We start from the raw sequence: 25,604 nt of genomic DNA on the forward strand, positions 1-25,604 counted from the left end.
TATGTTTGTTTTATGTCACCATATTTACAAAATCAATAAAAATATATTTAAAAAAAAACAAAAAACAAAAAACCCTAACCCCCAACATTTTCCCCTTAGACTATCCACAATTGACCTCTCCAGGTTCCTTAGAGGTCAGTAAGGGGTGCACATAAGTGCACTAGTGTGCCTTTCGTCCCCTGTCCAATGTCTCTCCTTATCTCATTTATCTTTTCTTCCTTTCAAATTTGTTCACCTATACTTTTATATCTTTTCTTCTATTCCTTTCTTTAGTTATATTACTACATATCTATTCTCTTCGATGTGTATTATGTATTGGACTAAATAAATAAATAAATAAAATATGCCAAATGTCATATTAGACTCTAAAAGGGATGGATAGCAGTCTAACCGGTTGTCAGCAACAGCTGATGCTGTGTGAGTCTAGCCTACGACTCTATTTCTATTCCTGAACTAGCTGGCATTTCATCACATGTGTTCTTGAAGCATATGTGTTGTGGTGAAGAATTGCCACAGGACATTTGTTCTCTGTGGAAACAACAGTCACAAACCAGATGCAGCTTGAGAAAACTTTACGTTCAAGGATTAACGTTTGAAAGCTTGGTGGTGGGGGTGGGGGTGTTTATAACTTCTCTCACAGAACTAGTAAAGCTAGTTTTAATTACCATATTTTACCAGCCATATCAAGTGCTTAAGTTCAGGGACTTATTTTTATTTTATTTATTTAATTATTTATTTTGTCCAATACACAATGAGGGTTTTAGTGGGTATATATCAATATACACATAGTAAAATACATGATGAAGGTTATAGAGGAGATACTCATAGTAAAATATATCTAAGAAAGAATAGAAAAGAAGATATAGGAATAGAACATATCAATGAAAGAATAGAAGAAGAGATATAGGAATAGAAGAAAGGTATAGGAGATATAGGAGAGCAATAGGACAGGGGACGGAAGGCACTCTAGTGCACTTGTACTCGCCCCTTACCAGATTAGCCCACCAAAAATGTCAGCTGGCCAGCTGTTATACTTCCAATAGTGATTCAAATAAAGAATTCTTGAAAGCCAAACTGATGACATTGTCATTCAAGGGTGGCTGAAGGCAAGATGTGTAGTATATTACTACTACTACTACTACTACTACTACTACTACTAATAATAATAATAATAATAATAATAATAATAATAATCATAATCATAATCATAATCATAATCATAATCATAATCATAATCATAATCATAATCATCATAATCATCATAATCATAATCATAATCATAATCATCATCATCATAATCATCATCATAATCATAATCATCATAATCATCATAATCATCATAATAATCATAATAATCTAGGATGCTGGCAGCAACCTGTAACAACCTTTAGCACCAGTCAATGGCATTTATGACACATCTTTAAATGTTCCATTGACTGAGTTTCAAAGTTTAATGAATAAAAGAAATAATAATCAGAACATTGTACATCTTAAGATGGTATTTGGTTGATACCTAGAAGATTTCCAGGTTGGAACTGTGTTCCAAACTTGTTGACTATAATTTTTACTGAATGGTACAGCAAATGTTACACCAGTAACAGAAATAGATTGTGTTCTATTTATATCAGCTTTAATTAACTAAATTTACATTGAAATGCATATTTAAATTTATATTAATAATTATGTTTTTATTATATATTCTATCTAATTTTATTCACTCAACATTTTATTAATTTTTACAATTGATTCAACTATTATTTGGGGGGGGGAACTGCCCCCCAATTCTATGTAAAATGGTTCAAAATTAAGAATCAATGATCCATTGGAAATTCTGAAGTGGTCTATCACTGGACTGCAATTTCCGTGTATAAGAACATTCTTTATATATCTAACACAGCCTTTTTCAAATCGGTGTCTTGTGGATATGTGGGATCACAACCTCTTTGTAGCACTTAGACTTATATAGAGGCGTGCATAAGGGGCGTGCATAAGTGCACTTATGTGCCTAATGTCCCTGTCCCACTGTCTTATTATCCTTTCTATTACTACGTTCTACTTATGTTATGTTATGTTAATATGTACTATAATACTATACTTGTTTGACAAATAAATAAATAAATAAAAATAAAATAAAATACCACTTCACAGTGCTTCATAGCTCTCTCTACGCTGTTTTATAGCTCTCTCTCTAAGACAGTGTTTTTCAACTAGTGTGCTGTGAGACATGGTCAGGTGAGAAATTAAACATGGGTCCCCAAACTACGGCCCATGTGTTGGATACGGCCCGTGGAGGCCATTTATCCGGCCCATCGCTAGCCGCCTCCATCCGAACATAAACATCCCCCTCACAATCCCTCCAGCTATCAGCGACAGGAAGAGTGAAGGTACAGGGAACGCTCACTGACCAATCACCTTCTAGGATTCATCCCGACCACTAGAGATGAACCAATAGCAGGCTGCCTCTCATCCACACCCAGGAAGGTCCCTGCTCAGGCTGCCACACACTTTTCATTGTGTGGCCGTGGCAAATAGTTGAAACTGCTACTCCTCCCCATGGTCCCAATTTCTAATCCTGGTCAGGACTGGAGGTAAATGTTGACACCACTAGATGAAGCCTCAGCTTCAGCTGGTTATGTTTATCTTGATGGTGTATATACTGTAAATATTTACCTTTTTCTTTTTATAAGAAGCCCCTGCAGAGGGTGATATGCAATGCATCACAATAACTATATGTATAATATGTACTGTGTTAGAGTGTCATTTTGTGTCATTTTGGTTGGTGGTGTGCCCCAGCATTTTGTAAATGTAAAAAATGTGCCACAGCTCAAAAAACGTTGAAAATCACTGCTCTAAGCGGTTTACAGACAGTCAGCATATTGCCCCCAACAATCTGGGTCCTCATTTTACTGACCTTGGAAGGATGGAAGGCTGAGTCAACCTTGAGCCTACTGAGATTCGATCTGCCAAACTGCTGGCAGCCGCTGATCAGCAGAAGTAGCTTGCAGTACTACACTCTAACAACTGCAATATCTAGGTTCTATAGCCTCCAAATGTCATGGACAGTGAGAGTCAAAATTAAATATTTTTAATCCAAGCAGACAGAAATAAATCTGCGCGTCTTTGTATATGCCTACAAACAAAAGTGAAACAGCTGGACAGTTGATCTAAAAGGAACATTTAATCCATTTTTTCTTACCTTTCTTACATTTTTTTTTCATTTGACAAGTAGTAAGCTCTTTTACCTGATTTGATGAAGTCTCAGTCTTTTCACTGAGCAGCTTGGCAGCCAGAGCTGGTCCTTGGTACCCTTCTTGTGTTGGCAGCAATAAAGTAGAAGATGGAGATGAAGACGGGTGAATCCAACCATCCATTTTTTCATAGACTGATAATGGGGCAGTAGTGCCATGTACTGAAGGGACCTGGGAGGTAGTCCAAGAGTTGGTTGGCAGTCCTTGGAAATCTGGTTCAATGGAAGGAACTTGCGACAAAGTAAGAAGCTTCAGGCGATTGGCTGGTACCAAGCCTTGCTTCCCATGGAGGGAACATTTCCACCAGCCTTCACTCCCAAGGAGGTTCTGTTCAAGAACTATAAGGATGTCTCCTTTGCGAAAAGCCAGCTCATCTGGACACTCAGCTTTGTTGTCGTATAAAGCCTTGGCCAAGGTATTCTGAAGAAAAACAAATGAAATGTAAGGGAAACTGCTTCTTTTCATAATTACTAAATTTGTATTTAAGTCACAAGAGAGGGTTTAAATCCATATTGTTCTGGAAGTCCTCTGTGTCCCATTATTCACTTAAAATGTAATCAAACAGCCAGTGATGGGCTGCCAAAATTTTTACTGCCACAAGGTGAGCGCTTATTTTGTGGGTGTGGTGTGATGGTCATGTGACTGGGTAGGAGTGGCTTGTCGGCCATGTGACTAGGTGGGAGTGATTTGACAATCATGAGACCGGGGGTGGCTTAAAGGTCATGTGACTGGAAGGGAATGACTTACCGACCAAGAGAAGTTTTCAAATAGGTGCTTGGGCTCTTTTTCAGTTGATTAAGTCACATTACTTGAATAGCCACGAAAAGGACGGATGATTGACAGCATTATTTGTTGAGGAGCACAGTAACATTTTAAGGTTTTATACTGAACCCACAAGGTTCAGTATGATAACTGATTAGGCAAGTAGCTCAATTTTATTTAATTGCTATAAATGTTCAGTTCTAGTTAATGATTAAAATGATTAAAGTGTTTATGGGTAAAACATATTATTTAATTATTTCCTATTTTCAAAGTAATTAAGGATCATACTTAAGTACTAGAGAAGGATGGACAATAAAAAAATATATTAAGTATTCAATAAATAGTGCATAAACATACTACCCCCACTGTGTTCCACCCCTGTCTGTGCTGTGCTAGCTCAGGAAGAGCACTCATTTGCAGTTGTCCAATAGTTCAAGGAGGTCGTTTGCCTCCATGAAGCATTCAAAGCAAGTCAGGTAGGGAGTGAAGGGCTACCAAAATTTGTACCATCTTACTGTGGGCATGGCTTATGCAGGATGCCCTGCATTTTCTTTCAACATCTTTCAGTGCAAATTGGGTGATCTGGGGTGGAGCTCCGTTTTCGCTACCCCACTGCGTGTCCCCCCTCTCTGGCCAGTAGCCCACCCCTCAGTGAAGGGCTACCAAAAGTTTTACTACCACACTGTGGGTGTGGCTTGTGCATTTTCTTTCAACATTTTCCAGTGGGGTGGAGCTCCCTTTTCGGTACCCCACTGTGAATCACCCCCCCCCCCCCGGTCTGGGCAGTAGCCCACCCCTGTCACCCCTGCATGTAGGTGTTCCAATGCTCCCATGATAGGTTGAAGTGGGGGTGTCATCATCTCAGCTGAGTTGGCACCTTAGAAAGGCCATTTGTTAAAGACGTACTGCCCTGGGCTGGATTGGGAGGTTGTCAGCTCTTTTCTGGCCTATCTACCTTCTAATCCCATCCTTAGTCGCCTGTGTTAAATAGGGCCAATGGAAGAGGCGGACAGAAGTGGCTTCAAAACAACAGTACTTTATTTGGCAACAAACTCAAACTCAACCCAGACAAGACGGAGTGGCTGTGGGTCTTGCCTCCCAAGGAAAATTCCATCTGTCCATCCATTACCCTGGGGGGAGAATCATTGACCCCCTCAGAGAGGGTCCGCAACTTGGGCACCCTCCTTGATCCACAGCTCACATTAGAGAAACACCTTTCAGCTGTGGAGAGGGGGGCGTTTGCCCTGGTTCGCCTGATGCACCAGTTGCGGCCCTATTTAGATTGGGAGTCACTGCTCACAGTCACTCATGCCCTCATCACCTCGAGGCTGGACTACTGTAACGCTCTCTACATGGGGCTACCTTTGAAAAGTGTTCGGAAACTTCAGTTTGTGCAGAATGCAGCTGCAAGAGCAATCATGGACTTCCCCAAATATGTCCATGTTACACCAACACTCCGCAGTCTGCATTGGTTGCCGATCAGTTTCCGGTCACAATTCAAAGTGTTGGTTATGACCTATAAAGCCCTTCATGGCACCGGACCACATTATCTCAGGGACGGCCTTCTGCTGCATGAATCCCAGCGACCAGTTATGTCCCACAGAGTGGGTCTTCTCTGGATCCCGTCCACCGTTCCCTGTAGGCTGTGCACGCCTGCGCCAACGCACCCCAAAATGCCCGCCCATGCACCCTTTTCCAGGGGCGCGCAGGGAGCCGCGGCCACCCCATCCCCCACGCGCCTCCAGCCCCCTAGCGCCCCTGGCTACTCGCCACTGCCCCCCGCCCGCCCGCCCGATTTCCCTCCGCCCGGCTGGGGAGGTGGATTCGCCGCCCCCACCAGCCCGATCTCCCTCCGGTGGCTGGGGACGCGGATCCAACGCCCTCGCCAGCCCGATCTCCCTCCGTCCGGCTGGGGAGGTGGATTCACTGCCCCTGCCAGCCCGATCTCCCTCTGGTGGCTGGGGACGCAGATCCACTGCCCTCGCAGCCCGATCTCCCTCCGTGTGGGGGGGGGCGTGACGAACCAACGATCGGGGGCTGTCCGTCCCTGTTGGGTGGTGCAGGGCAGGCACAGGGAGGGAGGGAGAGAAAGGAAAGAGAGAGAAAGTGAGGGAGAGACAATTGATTGAAGGAGGGAGAGAAAGAAAGAGTAAGAGGTAGAAAGGATAGAGAAAAAGGAAGAGAAAGGGAGGGGGAGAAAGGAAAGAGGGAGGAAGGGGGAGAGAAAGAAAATATGAAGGAGGGAGAAAAAGAAAGAGTGAGAGATAGAAAGGATAGAAAGAGGGAGAGAAAGGAAAGAGAGAAAGGGAGGGAGAGGAAGGAAAGAGAGATGAGAGATTATTTATTTGTTTATTCATTCATTCATTCATTTATTTAGAGTTCTATGCTGCCCAGTCCCAAAGGGACTACCACTCAGACACTATACTTTTCCGCCCACACCAGAAAAAAATTAGAGGGGACATTGATCCCGTCAACTAAACAATGTCGCTTGGCGGGACCTGAGGGAAGAGCCTTATCTGTGGTGGCCCCGGCCCTCTGGAACCAACTCCCCCCAGATATCAGAGTTGCCCCCACCCTCCTAGCCTTTCGTAAGCTCCTTAAAATCCACCTCTGTCGTCAGGCATGGGGGAATTGACATGTTCCTTCCCTCTAGGCTTATAAAATTTATGCATGGTACGCTAGTGTGTATGATTGGTTTTAATTTGTGGTGTTTTTTAAAGTAATTTAAATATTGGATTTGTCTTACATTGTATTGCTATTGCTGTGAGCCGCCCCGAGTCTGCGGAGAGAGGTGGCATACAAATTCAATAAATAAATAAAAATAAATAAATATTTACAATTCATCAAAAGCTCTGTCATCAGAGCCCTTTTATCGGGAGTTCCCAGACAGTCTATCAACAGTCAATATTTTCCCTCCAGAATGGAGGACCTGACTGAAGCCTATGTAGTTCAGTCTGAGACTGTAAGAGGCCTGATCAGTTGTGTTTTCTACTCCTATTTTTAAGAGGTAACTTCCAAGTATACGGAGATGCAAATTCAACCACAACAACACAAGAGCACACAACAGATTTAAACTTAATATGAACCGCTCCAAACTTGACTGTAAAAAATATGACTTCAGTAACCGAGTTGTCAAAGCGTGGAACTCATTACCGGACTCCATAGTGTCATCCCCAAACCCCCAACACTTTACCCTTAGATTATCTACGGTTGACCTATCCAGATTCCTAAGAGGTCAGTAAGGGGCGAGTACAAGTGCACTAGAGTGCCTTCCGTCCCCTGTCCTATTGCTCTCCTATATCTCCTACACCTTTCTTCTATTCCTATATCTCTTCTTCTATTCTTTCATTGATATGTTCTATTACTATACCTTCTTTTCTATTATTTCTTAGATATAGTTTACTATGAGTATCTCCTCTATAACCTTCATCATGTATTTTACTATGTGTATATAGATATATACCCACTAAAACCCTCATTGTGTATTGGACTAACTAACTAACTAACTAACTAACTAACTAACTAACTAACTAACTAACTAACTAAATAAATAAATAAATAAATAAATAAATAAATAAATATAATCACACATACAAACGAATAGGCGATATCTGCAGAAATCCTTACATTTACATTATCCCATACATAAATGTTTAAATATAATTTCATAAGAGATGCTCTAAAACAACATGTTTTCAAAGCCTTTGTGGCTTCCCAAATCCTGTTACATGCACAATACCAATTTGTAGAAGCAGTTCTTTTGACTTAGCATTCTCTAGCTAAATGCATAGGTGAGGAAATATTTCTTGGTTGGTTTCTACATTGCCCATAAATGCCACGTCTTTCTGTTATGTGAGACCTTTTGAAAAGACTGTGCCAATTCAAAATAAAAGTTACTATGGCAATAGAAGAAACACAGGAAATGGAGATATTGTTATCTAACGTATGTGAAACCAAAGTGACAACCGCCAAAATTGATACCTATCTAATTCCCACAAAGGGGAAAAAAAGCTTAAGCTGTGAGATATAGAATTTTGTTAGAGATAAAATTCCTGAACCATATACAGAATGTGAGAAATGAGTAATGGGAAATTACTATCAACACATAACCTTTATTAGGTACTAAACTTAGTATTAAAATATACCAATGCGTGAACAAGTCAGCCTTTGTATCATTTTCCACTGGGCTATCAAGTCTTACCAATAAATAGGAATTTTTCATTTCTTTATGTGACAACTCTAAGGTGGTGTGCAAGGTTACAACTAGAAACATAGAAACATAGAAGACTGACGGCAGAAAAAGACCTCATGATCCATCTAGTCTGCCCTTATACTATTTTCTGTATTTTATCTTAGGATGGATATATGTTTATCCCAGGCATGTTTAAATTCAGTTACTGTGGATTTATCTACTACGTCTGCTGGAAGTTTGTTCCAAGGATCTACTACTCTTTCAGTAAAATAATATTTTATCATGTTGCAAAAAAAATTGGGATTGGTACAGTGCTGGTGATACAACCCTTACTTAGTTACTTCAGTTAATAATAATAATAATAATAATAATAATAATAATAATAATAATAATAATAATAGTAATAGTAATAGTAATAGTAATACAATAATAATTGAAAAATCAACAGATGATCCAAAGTGCAGACTCTGTAAAGAAACAGATGAAACAATCGATCACATACTCAGCTGCTGCAAAAAGATCGCACAGACTGACTACAAGCATAGACATGATGCTGTGGCACAGATGATCCACTGGAACTTGTGCTGGAACTACCATTTACCAGTGGCAAAGAACTGGTGGGATCATAAGCCCAAACAAGTGGTCGAAAATGAGCAAGCAAAACTACTGCGGGGCTTCCGACTTCAGACTGACCGAATTCTGAAGCATAACACACCAGACATTGTGATCGTGGAGAAAAAGAAAGTATGGATCATCGACATCGCAATCCCAGGAGACAGCAGAATTGAGGAGAAGCAGCTAGAGAAGTTAGTGAAATACGAAAATCTAAAAATCGAGCTGCAACGACTCTGGCATAAGCCCATGAAAGTGGTCCCAGTGGTACTTGGCACGCTGGGCGCAGTACCAAAGGATCTCAGCGGACATTTGAAAACCATCAGAATTGACAAAATCTCCATCTGTCAATTGCAAAAGGCTGCTTTGCTGGGATCGGCAAACATAATTCGCCGCTACATCACGCAGTCCTAGGTGCTTGGGAAGCGCCCGATTAGTGATAAAATATGAAATCCAGCATAGTGATCTTGTTTGCTGTGTTGTACTGACATAATAATAATAATAATAATAATAATAATAATAATAATAATGATGATGATGATGATGATAATAATAATAATAATAATAATAATAATTTATTAGATTTGTATGCTGCCCCTCTCTGAAGACTTGTCAAAGAGCCCTTGTTTTCACTGTTTTCTCTTGCTTTTCACCAGCTTTTCCTACTTTTCTTAAATTTTAAACTGAAGAAATCAGGAAGTTGCTCCTCTTATGGGATTCCCCCCCACACACACACTCAAAAAAAGATGGCTTTAGAACAACAGCAAATATGGAACAGAAAAAAAAAGATTTGTGTAGGAGGTGAACAGCACCCCACCTCTGACATTTGGTATATAACAATTGAATTAGAGGTAATATTTCCTTGGGTTCTTCCTAGAAGAGACTATATTTTTATGTCTCATATCTGGTTGTCATGGAGAAAATTTACATTTAGGCATCAACAATGACTTGATGGCTTAGTCAATTTCATGTCTTTTATTTTGAAGGAATACATTTGCTTTTCAGATAAAGAGGATAGTTCCAGGCTTCCTAACTGAATGACTCAGAACTTCAGCAATGGAAGGATTACAGAAAACCAACCAGCTAAGTTTGTTTTCTGCTAGAGACATCTTGCAATCTTGGCGAGCTATTGTAGCTATTGTAGGGCTAGAATGTCACCCTTGAGAAATAGTTGGAATAATCAAATTATCACAGATAATCCCCACTCGGTTAAAGACCTTGGTATACTAATAACAAAAGATTTAAGTGCCAAAGCCCTCTGCAACAATATAGCCAAGAAGGCTTCAAGAGTTGTAAACCTAATCCTACTTAGCTTCTCCTCTGGCAATCTCACACTACTTACCAGAGTTTACAAAACTTTTGCCAGACCTATCCTCGAATACAGCTCATCTGTTTGGAACCCATATCGCATCTCAGACATCAACACCCTTGAAAATGTCCAAAGATACTTCACCAGAAAAGCCCTTCACTCCTCCACTCGAAATAGAATACTCTATGAGACTAGACTTTCAGTCCTGGGCCTAGAAAGTTTAGAACTAAGATGCCTTAAACAAGATCTAAGTATTGCCCACAAGATCATATGCTGCAACGTCCTGCCTGTCGGCGACTACTTCAGCTTCAACCACAACACAAGAGCACACAATAGATTTAAACTTAATATTAACCGCTCCAAACTTGACTGTAAAAAATATGACTTCAGTAACCGAGTTGTCGAAGCGTGGAACTCATTACCGGACTCCATAGTGTCATCCCCAAACTCCCAACACTTTACACTTAGATTATCTACGGTTGACCTATCCAGATTCCTAAGAGGTCAGTAAGGGGTGAGTACAAGTGCACTAGAGTGCCTTCCGTCCCCTGTCCTATTGCTCTCCTATATCTCCTATACCTTTCTTCTATTCCTATATCTCTTCTTCTATTGTTTCATTGATATGTTCTATTACTATATCTTCTTTTCTATTATTTCTTAGATATATTTTACTATGAGTATCTCCTGTACAACCTTCATCATGTATTTTACTATGTGTATATAGATATATACCCACTAAAACCCTCATTGTGTATTGGACAAAACAAATAAATAAATAAAATAATAAATAAAGTGTCCTTCCCCTGGAGAAATTCAAAGAAAGCTTCCAGTCAACCTTTTCCTCTCAACAAATTTGGGAGAGAATTTCAGATCTGCTACCTACAGATTTTATTTAGTCCACACTGGCCAAATGATGAGGCTACCATAGACAGCAGATGCTGATGGAAGAATCCCTTAAGCCAATCAGCTGCTCTCAGGTTTTGTTGGGATTAAATAAGATTTAATTATCAGCCCGACTGGCTTCTATCAACAATAAAGAGAGGAAGATGGTCATCTTGCTCTTGGCTTCAAACTGGGCCAACGAATGAGCTGTTTTTATTTCCAATTGGCGATGAAATCTACAATAACATAGTGGAAGATTTTGGCACAAGCAGCAAAGGCAAGGCTTTTTAATTTGGGATCTACTGTGGCAGCTCATGGCTGAAGGAATCACAGCTCTTTGGGAACTGCATGTGGAATGGAAGGAGTTCATTCTGCAGTTCATAACAATGAAACCTTGATCGGCATAACTATAAACCTAGGATTGACGTCTCAATCTAAACAGAATACCCTACGAAAGCAGACTATCCATCCTAGGTCTAGAAAGCTTAGAACTACGTCGCCTAAAACACGATCTAAGTATTGCCCACAAGATCATATGCTGCAACGTTCTACCTGTCAATGACTACTTCAGCTTCAACCGCAACAACACAAGAGCACGCAACAGATTCAAACTTAATATTAACCGCTCCAAACTTGATTGTAAAAAATATGACTTCAGGAACTGAGTTGTTGAAGCGTGGAACTCATTACCTGACTCAGTAGTGTCAACCCCTAACCCTCAACATTTTTCCCTTAGACTGTCCACGATTGACCTCTCCAGGTTCCTTAAAGGTCAGTAAGGGGCATGCATAAGTGCACCAGTGTGCCTTCCGTCCCATGTCCAATTGTCTCTCCTTATCTCATTTATCTTTTCTTCCTTTCAAATATGTTCACCTATACTTTTATATCTTTTCTTCTATTCTTTTCTTTACCTATATTATTGGATATCTTTCTATTCAATGTGTTTTATGTATTGGACTAACTAACTAACTAACTAAATAAATAAATAAATAAACAAATAAACAAACAAACAAATAATAATAAATACTCATCTTTTTGAGTTACCATGGAGATGATTTAAGTTCAATTCCCATTTTTGGCTTCTGATGTTTTTTACTTAACAATATGAGTACCTGCTTTCAAATCAAATATGAACATGTACTAACCAAAATCATTGGCTAGTGAAATATGCTGGTTTGCCACAATTACTGATTTAAAATGTGAAAGAAACTTCTAGGACTGATCACTAATCAAAGAGAGAAACAACCTAGAACAAAGTAGAAGTTTCCTGATAGTTAGAACAATTGATCAATGGAACAGCTTGCCTCCAGAAGTTGTAAATGCTCCAGCACTGGAAGTTTTTAAGAAGATATTGGATAACCATTTGCGACTGACACCAAATGACACACGGACACATGAGCTGGGTAAAAGGGTCACTTTATTAAGACATAAACATAAAGAGCTGCAGAGGTTGATAGATGGGGGGGGGAAACCCTATGAATAACATACTTGGGCAACTAAATGGGCTCGACTACTGTAACACTCTCTACATGGGGCTACCTTTGAAAAGTGTTCGGAAACTCCAGATCGTGCAGAATGCAGCTGTGAGAGCTATCATGGGCTTTCCTAAATATGCCCATGTTACTCCAACACTCCGCAGTCTGCACTGCTTGCCGATCAGTTTCCAGTCACAATTCAAAGTGTTGGTTATGACCTATAAAGCCCTTCATGGCATCGGACCAGAGTATCTCCAGGACCGCCTTCTGCCGCACGAATCTCAGCGACCAGTTAGGTCCCACAGAGTTGGCCTTCTCCGGGTCCCGTCAACTGAACAATGTCATTTGGCGGGACCCAGGGGAAGAGCCTTCTCTGTGGCGGCCCCAACCCTATTGAACCAACTCCCCCCAGATATCAGAGTTGCCCCCACCCTCCTTGCCTTTCATAAGCTCTTAAAAACCCACCTCTGTCGTCAGGCATGGGGGAATTGAAATATTCCCTTCCCCTAGGCTTATAAAATTTATGTATGCTATGACTGTATGTATGACTGATCTCTTAAATTGGGGTTTTTAGATTTTTTAATATTAGATTTGCTTACGTTGTCTTTTTATTGTTGTTAGCTGCCCCGAGTCTGCGGAGAGGGGCGGCATACAAATCTAATAAATAAATAAATAATATTGTCAAGAGCCATTACATCCATAATCATCATAGGCTTTGAAGATTGAGGAAGGAAGTTCAAGAATTGGGGACCTCAAGCTTTTACCCACCCTTTCAATTTATGGGGGAAAAGGATGGGTGGAAAGTAGAATTCATAAAAGGGTTTGAGTTCTTACACCACTATCCGCTTTTTATAAGTCTTGGTGATAAAAGGACTGGGAAAAAAATGTCTAGCAAAGGCATCTTGACTTAGAGAAGCAGGGCTTCAAATTGAATTTCATGAGAATTGGAGATGAGGATCCTAAAATAACAAGTTCAAACCAAAATTTGATCATTGCAAGAGGAAGTGAGAGTGTTGCTAAGTGGGTGTTCTAATAAGTTACTTAATGAAAAATCAGGAAGATCATTGACTCATAAAGTAGGAAGTTGCTTGGGGGAAACTAGCTGGGAAGGTCACAAATGATGGTCGCCATGCTACAAAAAAGATATTGAAACTCTAGAGCAGTGATTTTCAACCTTTTTTGAGCCGCGGCACATTTTTTACATTTACAAAATCCTGGGGCACACCACCAACCAAAATGACACAAATCTAATAAATACATACATACATACATACATAACCCCCTCATATATACAATCCCATGTAACATCCCCTTATAAATACAGTCAATCATCAATCATCCCTCCTCAAATTTATACCACTGTCTCATTTCTGGGTACTTCTCCTGTCTTTCCCCCTTTTCTCTCTCATGTTTCTCATTTCTCTCTCTTCCTCCCTTTTCCCCTCATTCCTTCTCCCTCTCACTTCTCCTCTTTTTCCATCCCTGTCTCTCTCCCCCCCCCCCTTATGTGTGTGTGTATACACATTCGAACCATTTCCAAAACCAATTGAGGGCTGGTTTTTCCCCCCTCTTTTATTCTTTTCAAAAACAGGTGTGGGCTGGGGGGGGTTTTCTTATTATTTGGGTGCTTTTTACCATATGCTTCAAGAATCACCTCTCTCTCTCTCTCTTGTTTCTCTCTCCTCTCATTCTCTGCCTCAATCATTTTCTCATTTCTCCTTTTTTCTCCCCTTTTTGTTCTTATTTCTCTCGCTCTCCTTTCCTCTCCCTATCTGTCTCTCTTGCTTTCTCTCTCTCTTGCTATCTCTTTTTCTCTCTTGCTTTCCTTCTCTCTCTCTCTCTCTCTCTCGTTCTCTCTCTTATTTTCTTTCTCTCTCTCTCTTGTTCTCTCTCTCTCTCATGCTTTCTCTCTCTTGTTCTTTCTCTCTCTCTATTGCTCTCTCCCTCGTTCTCTCTCTTATTTTTTATTTCTCTCTCTTGTTCTCTCTCTCTCTCTCTGTTGCTCTCTCATTCTCTCTTATTTTCTTTCTCTCTCTTGTTCTCTCTCTTATTTTCTTTCTCTCTCTCTTGTTCTTTCTCTCTCATGCTTTCTCTCTCTTGTTCTTTCTCTCTCTCTCTCTCTGTGTTGCTCTCTCTCTCTCGTTCTCTCTCTTCTTTTCTTCTCTGTGGAGGCCGGCAAAGGTTTTCCTTAGTTTGAATGTTCCGAGCAAGCTGGCAGGGAGATGGGAAGCACCCCTTTTACTGACAGCCCGGGACGGGACTGTGAAAGGGGTGGGCATTCCCACAGCGCTCAGAGCGGCTAGCAGCCGGATCACCAGCGCCGCTGCAGCCACCGCTGTAGGAGGAGCCGCGCCCAAAGAAAGCCGAAGAGAAGGACGGATCGGGCGGGCGGGGACAGCCACAAGTGGAAGCCTCAGCCCTGGAGCTCCCACTTGCAGGAGCCGCCTCGCGGCACACCTGACCATGTCTCGCGGCACACCGGTTGAAAAACACTGCTCTAGAGAAAGTGCAGAAGAGAGCAACCAAGATGATAAGGGGACTGGACACTAAAACATACAAAAAGAGGTTGCAGGAACTGGGCGTGGCAATTCTAGCAAAGTGAAGGACCAGGGGAGACATGATAGCAGTTTTCTAATACTTGAGGGGCTGCCACAGAGAGGAGGAGGTCAGGCTGTTTTCCAAGGCACCAGAAGGCCAGACAAGGAATAACAGATGGAAGCTGACCAAGGACCAATTCAACCTGGAAATATGGAGGAACTATCTGACAGCCATTGCAATCAACCAGTGGAACAGCTTCCCTGAGGAGGTTGTGAGCGCTCCAACACTTAAGACTTTCAAGGGGAGATAGGACTACCATTTGTCCGAAATAATGTAGGGATTCCTTCTTGAGAGAGAGGCAGGTGGGAGTTGGAGTGGATGACCTACAAGGTCCCTTCCAACTCTAATTAATTAATTAATAAATAAATAAGTAAGTAAGTAAGTAAGTAAGTAAGTAAGTAAGTAAGTAAGTAAGTAAGTAAATAAATAAATAAATAAATAAATAAATAAATAAATAAATAAATAAATAAAAAAATAAAAAAAATCACACATAGCCAGAGCACTGCATGCTATTTGCCAAGTGCCCAAATTTTGATCATGTAACCACGGGGATGCTGCCACAAAAATTTGTGGACTGTAATTTCAAACAGTAACTAAGTGAGTGGTTATAAATCAAGAACTACTGTAATGTTGTATAGTATGCATAAAAGAGTTCGAGATGTAGTATCCAAATGTATTTATTTTTTATTTATTTATTGGATTTTTATCCCACCCCTGTCCAAGGACTCGGGGCAACTTACAGCATATGAAAAATACAGTTCTGAAATCCAATAAAACTAAAACAAACACTCTAAAAACCCCAGTTTAATCTAAAAACAGTCATATTCAGTCCACCAACATACTTTCCATTCATCATACATTCATTCCACCATGCAATTCTAGAAAATGCAATATGGTTTCCAGTGGCTATGAGAAACTCTGTGGTTTTTGACATGCGGACAGTGTAAATAAGGTAGATTCTTGCCTGTGGTTCATCTCTTAGAAGAGAATATTTGCATTCAGGGTTGTACGGTACACTGATGGCGTTACCTAGTTTGGTAATGAGAGTTCTGCAAGAAAAACCACCAACCTCAGAAAGCACCAGCAATCCCAGAGTTCATTTCCTCTTTGTACAGGAACTTATCTCTACTCTTTTTTTGCCCACTTTTGCCCTTCTTTTTGCCAGTTAACTATTTTTTACACTTGCTGATAGTTAACGTATAGGCATCAAGTTATTTATTTATTTATTTGTCAAACAATTATAGGGTGGTAATTTGTACAAATAAAATATTAGATAAGTAATGATAAAAAGTAACAAAAGAAGACAATAGGACAGGGACGGTAGGCACAATGGTGAGCTTATGCATGCCCCTTACACATCTCTTAGAAAGGAGGAGAGGTCAATTGTAGATAGTCTAAGGTTAAAGGTGTTGGGGTTAGGAGTAGAAACCACAGAATCAGGTAGTGCATTCCAGGCATTGATTACTCTGTTGCTGAAGTCGTATTTTTTGCAGTCAAGTTTGGACTGCATTTGACATTTAGTTTAAATCGATTTCGTGCTCGTGTGTTGTTGCGGTTGAAGGTGAAGTAGTCGTTAACAGGTAGGACATTTTGGTATATGATTTTATGAACTATAATTAAGTCGGAACGGAGACGATGGAGTTGTAAGTTGTCGAAACCAAGAATTTCAAGTCTGCTGGTGTAAGATATTTTGTTGTGAGAAAAGGAATGAAGGACTCTTCTTGTGAAATATTTCTGGACTCTCTCAATTGTGTTGATGTCAGATATGCAATGTGGGTTCCGTACAGGCAAGCTGTATTCTAGGATTGGTCTGACAAATGTTTTGTAAGCTCTTGTTAGCAGTTCAAAATTACCAGAGAAGAAGCTGAGAAGGATTAGGTTAACAACTCTTAAAGCCTTTTTGGCAATGTTGTTGCAGTGGGCTCTAGGACTTAGTTCATTGGATATCCAACATCTCAGAATAGGATGTCTTAGCGATTCATAGTGGTTTGCAACCATTCTTAACTGTTTCCTTTACTGCTTCCTGGGATAGTGAGATGGGTGAGAGCGATTACTATAGATATAGGAGCTGCTGGCTATGACATTGTCTTTATGTAACAGTCACCATCCAAAATAGGACAGTGCATGTAAATAAGGGCTGAATTCCAGGACTTTCTAAGAAAAAAAGTAGGAGAGCTTTCTACTAAACCAGCATTTAAATAAGAGTAACGTGTCATGCAAGTTCTGTTGAGATCGGTAGCTTGCATCAGAAGCACACGGCTTATATTTCGACCATCACATTTGCTGACCAGGAACAGCTGCTCTAGTGAATTAAGGGAAGAGATGCATTTGCCAGCCCAGATTGTATCAGTGTCCTGTTGTTGATAACATCCATTTCGTCTGCCGAGATGACTTAGAAACAATGAGCTCCTTCTTCGCCGTGCTTGATGCTACTCTCCCTGTGCCTGTCGTAACAGCTGCCAGAGAGGGACAACAGGCCCTTTTGCCTCGTGGGATAATTATTTTAAGCAAATCGAGGTGTTCCAACAAATACATCAGCCTGGCGTTCCATTTTTCCAATTCCAAAAAAAAAAAAAAAAAAAGCCTTGATCTCGCCAAATAGCACAATTGCTTTCTGACTAACCCTTCATGCACATTGCGCTGGGGAAATGAAAACCTACATTTTTAATGTAAGAATTATTTTTTTACAAGGGTCAGGTGTTGCGTGAAGATACGACATTCTCTGATTGTTTGGATTGGGTAATGGAATGTCTGCCAAAGAAAAATCAAGCTTAGAGGATTTCTACAACCCTACATGCCAACCCTAAGCTACATAGAGATGAGATAAGATAACTTTCATTGTCATTTTTTTTACTGTGAGCACTGTGGCCCACATTAAAAATAAAATTCTGTTGCCAGCTCTCAAGACAATGTGTATACCTGCCCAAACACATACATAACACACAGATACACATGCTTTATAGTTACATAAATATATACCTGCATCATACATAAACATACATATACACACACTTATACACATATATATACATGTATATATATATGTATATATGTAGATTGTTCTGAGTTCGGGTTTTACCTCGTGTAACATTTTGAGTGTCAAAATATTACACGGGGTATATTACACGGGGTAAAACCTGAACTCAGAACAATCTACATACATATACCTGTGAAAATCTACGAAAATAAATGTGTGTGTGTATATATATATGTCACATGTTTTTTTTTTGCAGAATTTGAAAATTAAGGGAGACTAGGATAGATCTATTTCGGCCTTATTTTGGCCTCATCAGCTAGCCATACCCTCACTGGGACTTGATACATACATATTTTTGCTGATAATGAAAAGGAAAGGAGACTAGTATAGATCTATTTCAAGCTATTTTGCTCTCATCAGCTAGCCATTCAAAAGGAAAAACACACACACCGGTAGAGCAGCATGGAGAGGTGGCCGATGTAGCAGCCCACCCATTAAGGATCTGCAGGAATCCGGGGAGGAGACCATCAAGGTGCTGTTGGAGCCCAGGCTGCCCTCGGCTGGGCACAGCCAGCAGGAGGGCCTGCGAGTGCCGTGCCATGGCTGGGGCTCTTCCGGGGCACTTCCAGGGGTGGGGCGGCTCAAGCAAGTGGGACAGCTCATGCCCCATCCTGGAGGATTTATTCTGCTGGCTGGCGGCTCCCGTTACGCCTTGCAGGACCCAGCCCCACGGTGGCTGGCTGGCCCCAGTGGCAGCAGCAGCAGAGGCGCCCCATGCCTGCCAGACGAGCACTGCGCTCTCTGGGCCTACCAAGCAGGGGGCGCTGTCGCTGCCAGCTGGTGTGGTGAGATTCAGCTTATGCACATGTGTAACATGTTTTGCTGATAATGAAAAGGAAGGGAGACTACTATAGATCTATCTCAGGCTTATTTGCCGTCATCAGGAAAAATGATGTACTTGTGGGGGTTTTTGTGTTATTTATTTATTTATTTATTTATTTATTTATTTATTTATTTATTTATTTATTTATTTATTTATTTATTTATTTATTTATTTATTTATTTATTTATTTATTTAATTGGAATCTCAGAATGAGCCGAGGTGGTGCAGCAAGTAGAGTGCAGTACTGCAGGTCACTAAAGCTGACTGATAGATCTGCAATTCAGCAGTTCAAATCTCATCAACCGGCTCAAGATTGACTCAACCGTCCATCCTTCCAATGTGGGTAAAATGAGGACCCGTATTGTGGGGGCAATATGCTGGCTCTGTTAAAAATAATGATTTTTGTTGTAAGCCTCCCTGAGTCTAAGGAGAAGGGTGGCATTAAAAAAATTGAATAAATAAATAAATTAATAAATAATAAATTAATTTATATGCCAATTATTAGAAAGGATAGTTATACCTCAGAGACGATAATATTTATTTGAATACAGCACTTATAACTGCTGTAAAGACATAGAACCATAGAAACATAGAAGACTGACGGCAGAAAAAGACCTCATGGTCCATCTAGTCTGCCCTTATACTATTTCCTGTATTTTATCTTACAATGGATCTATGTTTATCCCAGGCATGTTTAAATTCAGTTACTGTGGATTTACCAACCACGTCTGCTGGAAGTTTGTTCCAAGGATCTACTACTCTTTCAGTAAAATAATATTTTCTCATGTTGCTTTTGATCTTTCCCCCAACTAACTTCAGATTGTGTCCCCTTGTTCTTATGTTCACTTTCCTAAAGACGATTGCAACTCAATCTTCTCTTTCTCTTTCCCAAAACTGGTTTTCAAAAAGGCAACTGGATTTTTCTTTGTTTTGTTTTTTCCCCCAAGAAACTGTTTTTCTGAAGAAACCTCTTGGATGAAAAGCGAAAGATCTTGAAGGAAAAAAAGAAAGAAACTCCAGTTGCCTTTTGGAAAAGCACCTTTGGGACAACCATGGCTTGGATGACTGAGAACCTCCATAAACATTTTACATCTCTCCTTTCTCTTTTGTTTCTTTTTCTATTCTCACCCTTTTACTTTCCTGTATTTTATCTTTTTTTTCATTTAAATGTTTTTAGTCTTTAAAACATTCTTTAATGAAAATTAACTAAAAGATTTTTTTTAAAAAAAACACAGAGAGCAATGTTCCAATATTTCTGGTAAAGTTTTTTAAAACTGTTATACACACTAGAGTGTATCAAAACAATTTGGAGAATCAAATGGTAAAAGCAATGGGTATTTTATGAAAGGAGTTATATGTGTGTATCACATGTTTTTGCTGAATTTAAAATTAAGGGAGACTAGGAGAGATCTATTTTTGGCCTTTTTCTGGCCTCATCAGCTAGCTATACCCTCTCACTAAGATTTGAGCCTCCGACAGAAAAAACATATACAGTGTTCCTTCGATTTTCGCGGGTTATATGTGCGTATCACATGTTTTTGCTGAATTTAAAATTAAGGGAGACTAGGAGAGATCTATTTTTGGCCTTTTTCTGGCCTCATCAGCTAACTATACCCTCTCACTAAGATTTGAGCCTCCGACAGAAAAAACATATACAGTGTTCCCTCGATTTTCGCGGGTTCGAACTTCGCAAATAGCCTATACCACGGTTTTTAAAAAAAATATTAATTAAAAAATACTTCGCAGGTTTTTTTCTATACCACGGTTTTTCCCGCCCGATTACGTCATACGTCATCACCAAATTAATAATTTTTGCAAATAAATAACCAAAAAAATTAATTATTGTTAATAAATAAATATGTTTATAAATATCAGGATCACTAAGTGTCTTATTCAATGGTGAGTACCAATAATAATGGTGAGTAAATGGTTGTTAAAGGAATGGGAAATGGTAATTTAGGGGTTTAAAGTGTTAAGGGATGGCTTGTGATACTGTCCATAGCCCAAAATGGTGTATTTACTTCCGCATCTCTACTTTGCGGAAATTCGACTTTCGCGTGCGGTCTCGGAACGCATCCCCCGCGAAAATCGAGGGAACACTGTATATGGGACAGACTTAAGACCTTGTCCTGGATGTGCTCTCGATAGAAGTTAATAGCACTAGATGTCTGTAAGGCTAAATCATTATGCTGCCTGAAAAGATATACAAGTTGGATCATAAAAGAAAACAAAAGAAAACACTGTGATAATTATACAGACACCTCAACCACACCAAAGGCAATTACAATCTGGAGATAGGACACACTGAATGCTTCCATCTTTACTACCATCTCATTTCTCCAGAAATTGCTTATTTACGTCTCTTCTGACAACCCATTCATTTTACCTAACAGATCTGGGATTCGCCATCTATTTCTGCCATAGCATAATCCGTTTCCCCCCATGCTCAGACTTCCTATCCAACACCAGCCTATTATCTTATGAAAACATAACTTCCTCCCCATTGCCAGAGGGTTAAATTTTTAGAATCTGCAAAAAACAGGGCCATCGCGGAATCCTGCAGGCTAAACAAAAAACACAAAAACCACAAAAAACAAATGTAGACTTATGAAGCGGTAAATCCACGAGTTTATCGTGGCTAAATTCCTCCCCACCTGTGATGAATCCTGGATGGTTGATGCTTTTACTATCTACAAGGATTCAGCAACTGTAAGCATGGAAGGCAAATTTGACTTCTGGGTCATCATCCCCATCAACTGGTTGGGGAATTCTGGGAGTTGAAGTCCAAGGTTGAGAAACTTCTGCAGACATTGGCATATTATTATCATAGAAACATAGAAACATAGAAGACTGACGGCAGAAAAAGACCTCATGGTCCATCTAGTCTGCCCTTATACTATTTCCTGTATTTTATCTTACAATGGATATATGTTTATCCCAGGCATGTTTAAATTCAGTTACTGTGGATTTACCAACCACGTCTGCTGTAAGTTTGTTCCAAGGATATACTACTCTTTCAGTAAAATAATATTTTCCCACGTTGCTTTTGATCTTTCCCCCAACTAACTTCACATTGTGTCCCCTTGTTCTTGTGTTCACTTTCCTATTAAAAGCACTTCCCTCCTGAACCTTATTTAACCCTTTAACATATTTAAATGTTTCGATCATGTCCCCCCTTTTCCCTTCTGTCCTCCAGATTATACAGATTGAGTTCATTAAGTCTTTCCTGATAAGTTTTATGCTTAAGACCTTCCACCATTCTTGTAGCCCGTCTTTGGACCCGTTCAATTTTGTCAATATCTTTTTGTAGGTGAGGTCTCCAGAACTGAACACAGTATTCCAAATGTGGTCTCACCAGCACTCTATATAGCGGGATCATAATCTCCCTCTTCCTGCTTGTTATACCTCTAGCTATGCAGCCAAGCATTCTACTTGCTTTTCCTACTGCCCGACCACACTGCTCACCCATTTTGAGACTGTCAGAAATCACTACCCCTAAATCCTTCTCTTCTGAAGTTTTTGCTAACAGAACTGCCAATGCAATACTCTTTTCCTATTCTCTATTCAGATAATGTACAATATTTGTTCTTACATCTAATCAAAATAAATATGAAAGCCAACATATTGTAAATTCAAATGCTACAAAAAGCGTTTAGATTCCATAGAAATATCGTGTCCTTGCAGCTTATTATTATTATTATTTTGGTAAATGACCCAATATGCATGCATACAGCTTGAACTGAAAATATGGATACTTGTCACTGAACATTTTATTTGTTGTTTCAGCATGAAATTTTTCTTGCCTGATGATTTTATTAGAGAGAAAGTTATTGCTTGGATGCTTTTTCTGGCATTTTACTCCCGGACAGCTTTTCTACGGTTCTCTCAAACCCATAGAAATCGTGTTCATTCAATGAGCATTTCAATAAAAATCAAGGCTAGCCTACAGAATTTGCTGCTGCAAGAGTGGTTGGGAGGCTCACCAACTATGATCACTTTAAATGAAATTAAATCCATATGGAAGGAAGAATTAAATGGAGGAAACTTCATAGCACATGCCGGAAAATGTTAACTACTGCTTTAGTTATCCTCATAATAAATCTTTATTAAGATTTTTCCACTAATCACCCTGGGGAAGGAGCCAAACTGACTCTAAAAGAAAATATTTTAATAAAATATTCCTTCAGGATAAAAGTAGTGGGTTATAATGACCTACTGGAGCATTAAGACAGATGTCTATTGGACTCTATTCTCAGAAATAATTAGACATGAATGTTCTTTTTCTAAAATCTTTATAAAATGATATAAAGAATCTCTTTCTTTCCTTCCCTGTCCTTCCCTTCCTTTCTCTTTCTTCCTTTCCTTCCCTTCTTTCCTTCCCTTCTCTTTCCTCCTTTCTTTTCCTTTCCTTCCCTCCTTCCTTCCCTTCTCTTTCCTCCTTTCTTTTCCTTTCCTTCCCTTCTTTCCTTCCCTTCTCTTTCCTCCTTTCTTTTCCTTTCTTTTCCTTTCCTTCCCTCCTTCCTTCCCTTCTCTTTCCTCCTTTCTTTTCCTTTCCTTTCCTTCCCTCCTTCCTTCCCTTCTCTTTCCTCCTTTCTTTTCCTTTCCTTTCCTTCCTTCCCTCCTTCCTTCCCTTCTCTTTCCTCCTTTCTTTTCCTTTCTTTTCCTTTCCTTCCCTCCTTCCTTCCCTTCTCTTTCCTCCTTTCTTTTCCTTTCCTTTCCTTCCCTTCTCTTTCCTCCTTTCCTTTCCTTTCCTTCCCTTCCCTTCTTTCCTTCCCTTCTCTTTCCTCCTTTCCTTTCCTTCCCTCCTTCCTTCCCTTCTCTTTCCTCTTTTCCTTTCCTTTCTTCCTTCCCTTCTCTTTCTTCCTTTCCTTTCCTTTCTTTCTTTCTTCCCTTCCCTTCTTTCCTTCCCTTCCCTTCTCTTCCTTCCTTCCTTCCTTCCCTTCCCTTCCCTTCCCTGAAGTATCAATTAAACCAAGGGGTGGATTGATAGAGCCATGTTCAGAAGTAGCCAGAGTGACAAAGTACAGGTGCAACTCTGCTTGAAAAGCTTGAAAGGTGACTGATGCATTCATCCTGAGCCTCCACTCCTACCCATCTGAACCCACTTTATCACACTGGGGCTGACTGATGGTGAGAGTGGCTCTTCTCACTGGCTGATAATGCTGGTTGGGAAGAGAAGCAACACCAGAAGGACCTACCAATGGGTGTTCTTAAATTACCCCACCACAAAGCTGTAAAGGTAGCATCAAAAGTCTGTAGAGATTCTCAGTCACCCAGGTCATGGTTGTCCCCCGAGGTGCTTTTTCAGGAGGCAACTGGACTTTCTTGGTTTTTCTTTGAAGACCTTTCACTTCTCATCCAAGTAGCTTCTTTAGTTCTGACAGGATAGCAGGCAAAGGAAGGATTTATATTCCTTGCAGACAGCTGGTCATTTGCATCCTTTTAGATGGTTGTTGAAGCACCTTCAAGTGTCTGCAAGGAATATAAACCCTTCCATTCCCCACTATCCTCTCAAAGCTGAAGAAGCTTCTTGGATGATAAGAGAAATGTCAACAAAGGAAAAAAAAAACAAGAAAGTCCAGTTGCTCCCTGCAAAAGCACCTTTGGGATAATGGTAGGGTCACTCACAAGCCTTATTAACAGAAGTGTCAAAGACTACAAAATCCAGCTGGTGGTTTTGAGAGTGCAATTGGAACTCTATCAATTTTTAATGTATTGACTGCACTGTTGGAGCCACCAGTAACTTTTTTTGATTATATCCCGAAGACATCCCTGCTCATTCTGGGATAGATTAGAACAGTGATGACACACTATGGCTCAGCTCCAACGTGCATGTGTGCCGGCCGGCTGATTTTTGGCTCACACAGAGGCTCTGGGAGGGCATTTTTGGCTTCCAGAGAGCCTCCAGGGGGATGGACGAGGGCAGTTTTACCCTCCCCTGGCTCTTGGGAAATCTTTGGAGCCTGGAGAGAGTGAAACACTACTAGAAGATGGGAAACATGCTATTTCCAGCCTGCAGAGGGCCTTTGGGGGGCAGGGAAAGCTGTTTTTGCCCTTCTTGGGCATTGAATTATGGGTGTGGGCACTCACGCATGCATGATAGCACATGCCCATGCTCTTTTGGCACCCGAGGGAAAAAAATGTTCGCCATCACTGGATTAGAATTTGGCATTTGGAGAACAAGAAATTGCACAGATTTTCCCCCCTGTTAAATGAAGGCAAGCAGGAGAAAAAGTTCAAAATTGATATTTGCAGATCATGTTATATTTTTTTTTAAAGTATACTAGGTGACGCTTTTGTGCTGTGGTTTGAAGAATGTTAACAGGAGCACAGAAGTATTTTGACCACATTATCGGAGAAGCTTTTTGAGTTCTACCTATAAAGGAAATGGCAATGTTGTTGCATTCTGGAAAGGAAGACTTGGTTTCACAACCTACCTGGAATACACAACACACCTTCCGCATTGTCATTCTATTAATAAAAATGGCAAGTTAGAGCTGTTTTCTTCCTTCCTCTCCCCAACCACATTTCCTGTTCCGCTTGATAAAATGACTCATAGCAGGGTGACCAGAAAGAAGGAAGGCAAGAACAAGAACAAGAAATAGATTCATCCTTTGGAGTAGGGATCTTCTGCAACAGACTGACTCAGCTGTGGAGCACAATTAA

At 40.3% G+C, this 25,604-nt stretch overlaps 1 protein-coding gene across 2 annotated transcripts in view; it reads right to left on the bottom strand.

Annotated features, from left to right (window-relative positions):
• Positions 1 to 25,604, bottom strand: part of CASS4 (Cas scaffold protein family member 4) — a 45,556-nt gene that overhangs the window by 14,159 nt on the left and 5,793 nt on the right. For both annotated transcript variants that reach the window (XM_070748793.1, XM_070748794.1), the window contains exon 2: positions 3,243 to 3,668. In XM_070748793.1, coding sequence (XP_070604894.1) covers positions 3,243 to 3,371 — 129 coding nt within the window. In that variant the 5' untranslated portion in view covers positions 3,372 to 3,668. The remainder of the gene's footprint in view (positions 1 to 3,242; positions 3,669 to 25,604) is intronic.

Source organism: Erythrolamprus reginae, chromosome 3 (assembly GCF_031021105.1).
Source record: "Erythrolamprus reginae isolate rEryReg1 chromosome 3, rEryReg1.hap1, whole genome shotgun sequence".
Classification (NCBI taxonomy): Eukaryota; Metazoa; Chordata; class Lepidosauria; order Squamata; family Dipsadidae; genus Erythrolamprus; species Erythrolamprus reginae.